The sequence below is a fragment of the Physella acuta genome, unplaced genomic scaffold, assembly GCF_028476545.2.
Source record: "Physella acuta isolate Inbredline_101_S28 unplaced genomic scaffold, ASM2847654v3 ptg000793l, whole genome shotgun sequence".
In the NCBI taxonomy this organism is placed as follows: Eukaryota; Metazoa; Mollusca; class Gastropoda; family Physidae; genus Physella; species Physella acuta.
The window spans coordinates 83710-92500 of NW_026732311.1; the positions used below are offsets into that span (position 1 = coordinate 83710).

General features: G+C 30.7%; 1 protein-coding gene across 2 annotated transcripts in view; it reads right to left on the reverse strand.

The window, feature by feature from the left end:
* Positions 1-6946: 6946 nt before the first annotated feature.
* LOC131951002 (uncharacterized) overlaps positions 6947-8791 on the reverse strand; it is an 11901-nt gene continuing 10056 nt past the window's right edge. For both annotated transcript variants that reach the window (XM_059313237.1, XM_059313238.1), the window contains exons 4-6: positions 8655-8791; positions 8430-8528; positions 6947-7800 (exon numbers count right to left, since the gene is read on the reverse strand). The exon at positions 8655-8791 is cut by the window's right edge and continues 74 nt beyond it. In XM_059313237.1, the coding sequence (XP_059169220.1) occupies positions 7730-7800; positions 8430-8528; positions 8655-8791 (307 nt within the window). In that variant the 3' untranslated portion in view covers positions 6947-7729. The remainder of the gene's footprint in view (positions 7801-8429; positions 8529-8654) is intronic.

The window sequence follows — 8791 nt, forward strand, 5'->3', positions numbered from 1 at the left end:
AAGTATTACAGCATAATGAAAGTTTTTAAAATCAGAGTTGGTATAATAAAACCACAATTTTCGATGTGATAGAAAAGCACTCGGAATTTAACTAAATGAAAATGTTGGTCTTTTAGTTCTGATCATATATTTTTAATTAACTACTGCTTCTTTGTGTTCTTTAAAGATCATTTTTTAACATGGTGAAAGGTATGGGTTAGATCACTGTATTGATCACACACCTTTTTACTGGCACTTGCAAAAACAGCATTCACAGTGTTTTACGTTTAAAAAGCTAATTTTCTGGCGGCATGGTACTTTGGTACATCATGACGCGTTTTTCTACATGTACTTAACGGATCAGTCCGGGGTGGGTTGGGGAGGGGGGTTCAACTTCATTCAACACTGTCCAGTCAATTATCCAACCCAGTGTATACCTAGGTGTGACATTAATGTCGCTCTACACAATTGTGGTGGTAAGGTGTGTGTTGGGGGGGGGGGGGAGATAACCAACTCAGAGCGAACATAGCGACAGTTTTTAGATGACTGTTCTAAACATACATATATATTACACAAATTTATATTACACAAATACATATTACAGAAATAGATTTAAATAAGTAGCAGTGGTATTATGACAATATTTTTTTACAGAGGGGTCCATGGGGGAGGGGGGTTGTAATTGTTTCATATAATTTGTAATCGTAATCACTTTGGCCTTGTCAAAATTTCCCCGCCACTACGCAGTTTGCTCATAAGTAAATTTAAATAGAGGTTCCACATCAGTTGTATTTGTTTCTTTATTGTAATGTTTTAAAAATTGATCACACGATTCAAACTGTATATATAAAGTAATTATGTGTGAAGTTTTATGTATAACGTTTCTAATTCAATTATTCGTAAGCAAATACATTATACAGTTGCCTTAAACTTAACACCCCTCTTGCCAAGTCGTACTACCCGTAGAGGTTTTTTAAACATTGCAATGCATCGTAAGGGTTATTTTTAGAATGGCAAACTGATGCAGCTGTTAATACGTGTTGTGAAGGTAGACATTACTACACTAGTACAATATTGCTTAATTTTTTTGCTGCATGAAAAGAAATCTTGTGATTTACTTAGATGTGCCGAACAAAACTATTTCTTTAACAAATATCATTGTTTAAAACTTTGAGTTTAAAAAGTTTCCAAAAAGGCGCCAGTTTGCTGAAAATGGCCAGAGGGGGAGCGGCCGCTCCCCCTGCTCCCCCCCTGCGTACGCTACTGGTCTCTAACTTTTATTTGTTTACATTATTCACTGTTAATTAAGAGTATAGAATAGGTTTAACATACTACAGTTTACATTCTTTTGATATAGTGCACAATTTATGTTTACTCATACAAATTATACAAAAAAGCATGTAAATACATGACGAGTCGCTCACACTTACTTCCTATTGCCAGGTATTCTACATTTACGCAACTTCATGTCAATTACAATATACATAATAATTCAGTCTGTTACAGTATTGAATTACATTAGTGGTGAATTTCATTATATCATCTATGTTAAGCTATATTCAGGTAAGTAGTGGCTTGCTGTATGAACAACATTCCTTAGAAATTTCACCACAATTTTACCTTTCATGCATTCTGCTTCTTTATATATATATATATATATATATATATATATATATATATATATATATATATATATATATATAATGGAATTAGCTTTGAAATATTCCCTTATAGTAGATCACTATTAAACAGGGTTAAATTGCTTGATTTCATAATCATATTTTCATTTGTGTATAATCATTGATATATGATTATGTAAAAACAATAATTTTAAATTTTAAAATTAAATTTAGACCACAATATACTTTGACGAATTGAAAAATATTAGAATTGATTTAGTATTAAAAAAAGCAATTAATTATGTTTCAAACGTTTTGTTTTTTATAATACAAGTGGGAGGTAGTCAAATATTCTACCGCTGATAAAAAAATACATATATTGCATTGAGATTATATTATTTTTTTTCAAAAACGTCTAAATTCACAGTTAAATAATGTCTGCAAATTAACTAAGACAAATTCAGAATGTTGCCATGTCTCATATTTTGATGTTGATTTAAACTATTGGGAAGCTGAACTACTTACCAATTACTTACTATAATCAAATAAACTTGAAGAGCACTGACATCATGTTATGAAATTTTATAATTTCTAATATACATGCTATAACATAACTTGTTTTGATAATAAATACTTTAATTACATTTAGCATATCGGAAAATAACTTTACTATAAAAATGATTTTAACGAATAATAATGAGAAGCATAAAATGAGATTTTTATACATCTGATTCAGGGAGCCTAAATTTCGCCAACATAATTTAACAGACATTCACAAATATAATTGTTATAATAGTAATTATGATTCTACAGTAATAAACCATCATATACTTTTTTTAAAACGATTCTTTCGATGTAATCATAATTATTGTTGAATGTTGAAATGATAAAATAATGCCAATTTTAAATATCAAATCACTTGTGCTCGAACAGGTATTTTTCTTCTAGATATATTTCTTCTATTTAATTGAAAACATAATACAGTAGCAATTAGTGTATATTTATTAAAATAACATTTTGTAATTTACCATCTTCTCTTGTGTCTATTACTATTATATATTTTAAATCAATCATGTATAATTTAAGTGTATTAAAAGAAAAAAAAAGTGAATCGTGAAATAAATGTGTTCAACTAATTTGTTTCAACAAACTAAATTTTGAAAATTTCAACAAGTATTTCTATAGTACTTTTTATTACAAACACTTACCAACTGAATCTACTAATACAAAAATGATTTATCAATATTTGTGAACGATTTTGAACCTTTTGAAAAAAAAATTCAAGAAGAGTCCCTGAACCATGCAAATATCGTTCTTAACGGCCTACTGATAGTGTTTTAATGCAAATATTTTCAGTGGCAGCGTTGAAACTGTCGAATTCACACATTATGAATGACTGAAAAGTTGAAAATAGAACAACTAAATATCGGCGTATGATACGCCGCGGGTCGGCTTGTAATATATAATCGTGCTACTGTTACCATTAACTATTTGAAACATTAAATTGCAATATGACTTTAAAAATTATTGTTCAGTTACAAGCGCTCTATACAAATTTGATGGAACAAAAATGCTCTTTAAATTTTGGGTGACTTAATCTTTTAAGCACTTTTTTGTTTAACTTTATTTGTATTCACGTTATTATGTTTTTGACATTTCAGAGCGTCGAACAATTTTTACTGTAAAATTTTGAATTAAATTGACAAAGCAATCCATAAATAATTTTTGTTCATTAAAACTTATAAAAAGGGAAGAAATACAGTCTTATTACTGCTGATAAGACGTTCGCCAAATTAAATACCTTTAATAAATTCAGTTGGAAAATTATTTTATATTACACTATTAAAATATGTTCTCGTAACAACATTTTAAAGCTATATTGTTCAATGTTTAATTAGGAATAAGTACATCGTCGAATTTTTTCCAGTTTTGCCCAGGACAAATGCGGGAGATGAAATGGAGTTCATCTGTTTTAAACACTACAGCTTACTATGAGATAGTGTTTAGCTCAATCGGATTAGCCTCCGTACGCTCCACCACTCTCCTACGCAGTTTCTTGGAATGGAATGTTTATGTTGAAATTTAGTATTAAAATCTGCGTTCCGATAATATGAGCCAGCTCGTGATTACATGTTTAACACTGAACTCTTTAACACTTTTTGTGATGTTTACCCAATTCCAACACTGAATATATTAAAACATTAAATGAATAGTTTATGCTGAACCAAGTAAGATGTGACGCGCATGGTAAGATAGTGACGTAGAATGTTGAAACAACGTTGTTGCCATAGAGCACGGGTTCCCAAACTGGGGGTCGCGAAGGTCTTTCTGGGGGGGGGGGGGGGGTCGCCAACTGGTATACTAAACCTTAGTAATTTGAAACAAAACATAAATATTTAGAAGAATTTTTTTTAAAATTCGGCTTCATTAACATCACTGGAAATGTAATAGAGAAGAAACAAAGCGCACTGTACAAAGCTGTTCTCAGTCACGAATCTATGAAATCTTCAAAACTAAAACGCCATTTGAGACGAGTCATTCGGAACAGACCAAAAAATATATGGAGTTCTTTCGTCGGTAAGAAGCTAGTTGCAAACGCCAGAGACTTGATCGACAGGAAGTTTTCACCAGCATTAGTGCAACCATCAAATGAAGTCGCGATACAAAATGCCAAGCAAAAAAAAAAACAATAGGAGAAAATCTCATCAAACGCTGCATGTACGCAAATGTTAAATAACACATTGTTATCGAAATTAAGCTTTCACCATTGTTTGCTTTTCAAGTTAATAAATCAACAGACGTGAGTTCGTGTTCGCAGTTGCTGGTCTGTGTCTATATTCATGAGTTGCTCTTTTGTGAAGATAGCATGGAGAAAATAAATACCTTTTTTGAAACTGGATGATTAAAATGGGTCACAACGGCTTTGGGGGTTTGTACGGATAGTGTGTCATTTATGTTTAGCTCCAAATCGGGCTTTCAGAAAACAGAAAAGATTTAGCTCTCTAACCACTGCCCTAACCAATCGACATCAAGAGTTCATTGCTAGTATAAGTCGTAAATTAAATAAAATCTGGAGCCTTCAAAGAACTGAGCAAAAACATTATTATATCGATCAAGAGGTTCTGCTCTTATACACTTCAGTACGCTGGCTGTCAAACGAAATGTTGTAAATTGTGTTTTTGAATTGAAATCTGAAATCAAATTGTTCTTGGAAGTGCAAAGGAAACAAGACGTTTTGGTATACTTAAAACGACATAGAGTGGTTGGAGAGAGTATCATACCTAGCAGATATGTTCGAACATCAAGATAAGCTTAACCTAAAGCTTCAGGGAAAATGAACGAATATTATAACTTTCCATGATAATCTCGGGGCATTTTTATCAAAGCTGCAAAATCGGTAAAGAAAATAAATCTTGGAAATATTGTCAATTTGAGAAACTCTGCGGTGTGGTAGATGAATCTGTGAGATAAGTAAAATTTTGAAAAAAGCGATTTCTGGTCATCTTGAATCTCTTGAAAACGAACTGCATTGCTATTTATCTGAGCTGAAAAAAGTAGAATCTGCATTTACGCATTACCCATTCTCTTCTTCCCTTGATGTTGCCAGCATTCCCGATGAATTACAAAATGAATTCTTTGATTTACAGAATGATTCCGAGTAAGATGAAAAACTGCATACACAATTTTGGTTAGTATTCACCATTCATACCCAAACGTAAAATTGATTGACTTTTCGAGAATATATTTTCAACACTATTCTTCGATTACAAATAAAATTAAGATAATTATAATGACATAAGTTGGCGTTAACAAAAAATTTTTTAATTAAAAACTTAACCACGAAGGCTTAGTGAATAGTATGCAATTTTACTCATGCTATTAAAATAGTTATCAAGAGTAGTTCATATTGAAAGTCTACTAGACAATCTTATTTTAGTGCTTATTAATTTCCAAACTAATTTCGGCTTTTTAATTCTATGGGGGTCGCGGGTCACTTACTTTTTATAAAAGGGGGTCGCCACTCGAAAAAGGTTGGGACCACTAGTCTAGAGTATGAGATAGTAAGTGAGAGGCTGGGTATGGAAGAAGTAGGTTTGGGTTAAGCTGTTAATATAAACTGACATTAGCAATGTTTTAAATAAACACTCAAGTAGGAAGATTTATTATATTATTAAATATATATTGATGTCTGTAAGCAAGTGTTAACTTATAGGGGAGTGGATATCCTAATATGTAAAAGCCCATGTGCGAACGTATATCTATCTCTCTCTCTTTCTCTTTCTCTCTCTCTCTCTCTCTCTCTCTCACACACACACACTGTCCGCAACATTTTCGAGGCTATGTGTTTAGTATGTTCAGCAATATATGGAGAACTTAAAGATACGGACTTTAGTTAAAAACAATATGTTGGATGTTTTAAATGTATAAACTATATTTTATTTAAAGAATGAAAGAAAAATAATGGCATTTTCCAATGTAAAAACTCGTGTTTAATCATGCAACCGCAAAAGTGTTTATGGTTGTGCCGAGAACGCATAAAACAATGACATCATATGTCACATGTTTAAACTACGAAAAGTACACACAACTAATGGCGACATATTTCAATTTTAGAATATGAAGAATTGAACTATTTTATTCAAATTTGGTTTAGAACTATACATCTACTTATCAAGACATACTCTATGTCACTCTATGAAATGTATACAATTTTCACGGCCAAAAGTAATACAAATTACTTTACATTAATTACATTAAACAGCCGGGTTTTTAACGGAAGCATTTAACTCTCTTAATCCGTGTGTGCATTTAATATGGAGTTGTGTTGACTAATATGTATATAATTTTTTCTAATAGGTTATTATAAATGTGTCGGATTTTTAGCTATTAAGTTATTTTTTTTGCTTTGTCACTATTATGTGTAGGAAAGCTCATTGCGCTTTGACCAATAACTATTTTATAAAATATTTTTCTCAAACAAATATAACATTTAAATAAATAGGCTTATTATTCATGTGTATAGGGTACCGACGGCTGATGGATAGAGAAACTCCGCAGTGGATGACGATGGTATAAAAAGTTGTAGCGTCTCACAGCGAACCTCAACAATCAAAATCTTAATCTCTACGTTACCATTGTTTTGCTAAACTTTAGAGAGCACCTTACTATAATTTTGTCAATAATAATGAGTAGGACTACTAGTAAAATGAATTTTTTATCAATATTGAAATAGCAGAAAATTATGTTACTTAAACATTTTCATTTTTGATCTTCGAAAGTCAAATTATTTTTGTTAACTCAAATTTAAAAAAACAAAATAACTCTGTTCTTACGTATATCAACTTTAATTGATTTAAATTTAAAAAATAACGTAACACACTGCATTGGATAAAATAAACGTAGTAGTATTTAAAAATAATCTAATCATAAAATTGTAATACAAATTGTAAAATTAACATTCAATTTAGCATAGATCATTTTCGTCTAGCTTATCAAGATAAAATAAAAATGTCTTAGCAGATTTGATAGAGCATTTTAAATCAATGGACGATATATTTTAGCTTTCATATAAAATACAAAAGCGATTAAAAAAAAATTCTACATCAGATAAATAATTAAACTACCAAACTGTATACCTATTATTCGCAATTGTAATGGAAAGTGTTGTTATACTTTTTAATTTTCAACTAAAACATTACTAAGTTAGCGAATAATGTTCAAAATCAATTCTAGAGAAAACCTAAAAAACAACACAAAAAATATTCGATAGTTTGGAAAAAATAAATGCAGATATTAATGTATTCATGCCTATCAAGTTAACATTAAAGGTATCTCAATCATGCTTCCATTTTTTAGTATCTAAAAACTCTTTGAGAATTGTAAATATATTTACCTGATATAATAAGTTCATAATTAATTAGTTTCTTTCAAAAATACACTTTTGAAAATAACAATAAAACATTTCTTCAATTACTAATAATGCCTCGCTTAATAGAGCCCATATTTTCTTTTTTTGATATTCTAAAGAGTTCGTCGAACATTTAGTTTCTGTAAATACTATTTTAGTCTATCTTACCGAAAACATAATACAGTAACCACTATTGTATACTTATTTAAATCGCCTTTTAGATTCACCAGTAAGCTGAGAACTGTCCCGACAGAACAAATGCCAACAAGACTCCGATTCCAACAAAGATCAGTACTGTGGATTGAGTTAAAAAGTTAAAAATTAGATATTTAAAAGACTTTTTTTTATCTCATTGATGAGGTAAATCTCGTCTGGTTGACGGTATTCCGTGTAGGGACGTTTTATTAACGCCATCACATTCACAGACTCAATTCAACTATTTGTCAGAGCATGGTTATCTAATGATATATTCTACCAAATGAACAATGAACAATGAAGTCATCAAATTGTAATCTAACAAGATGGGTTAATTGACACATCAGACCTCCAATGTGTTAAATATATAACACATTTCTTTTGTAGCCGGTACAAATAATTTACTAATGCTGTAAAATGTAAGGCTTAATTAAATTTAAGTTAAACGTAATTTCGCAAATTCTAAATTTAGTACTTAGCAGTTCGGATATATTGTTTTATAGTGGTTTTTACATTTCTATTGTTTTTGATGTAATTTATGTGCAGTGTACGAACAGTTTTGCTAATAGAAAATTGCAGAATGTACACGTATAAATCTTGTTGTTTTTGTTTACATTATAAATATCGATTTCAAGTTCACATGTTTGAAAATGAAAATGTGGATTTGTATTGTTGAGCCTGTGATTAATGAAACGTATTTTACCAAACTATTAAAAATTAACATTTACCAGACTTAACCTGTGGTTTTCCAGATTCGGATAGACATGCGCCAGAGCCAAAGCGAAGAGAACTAAGTTTGATTATGTCCACAATAGGTTCCCAATTGACTGAAGATAGAATTTTAAAAATATAAATGCATAAAGCTTAGTGAAGACGAACAGCAATGTTCACTCTACTCATCCTTTACCATTAAAAAAAAGTATGTTAATTATGTTACTACTACTAGCTTTTACCTGGTTTAATAGAACTATCAAAGATGTTGCTTTCAGGTTGGTTGTAAAATATAAAGCGCCCATCAAATAAATTCATCCGATACAATGAGTTTGGATGTGTTGGATAAAACAGGATTGTCGCAGAATGTAAGCCATGG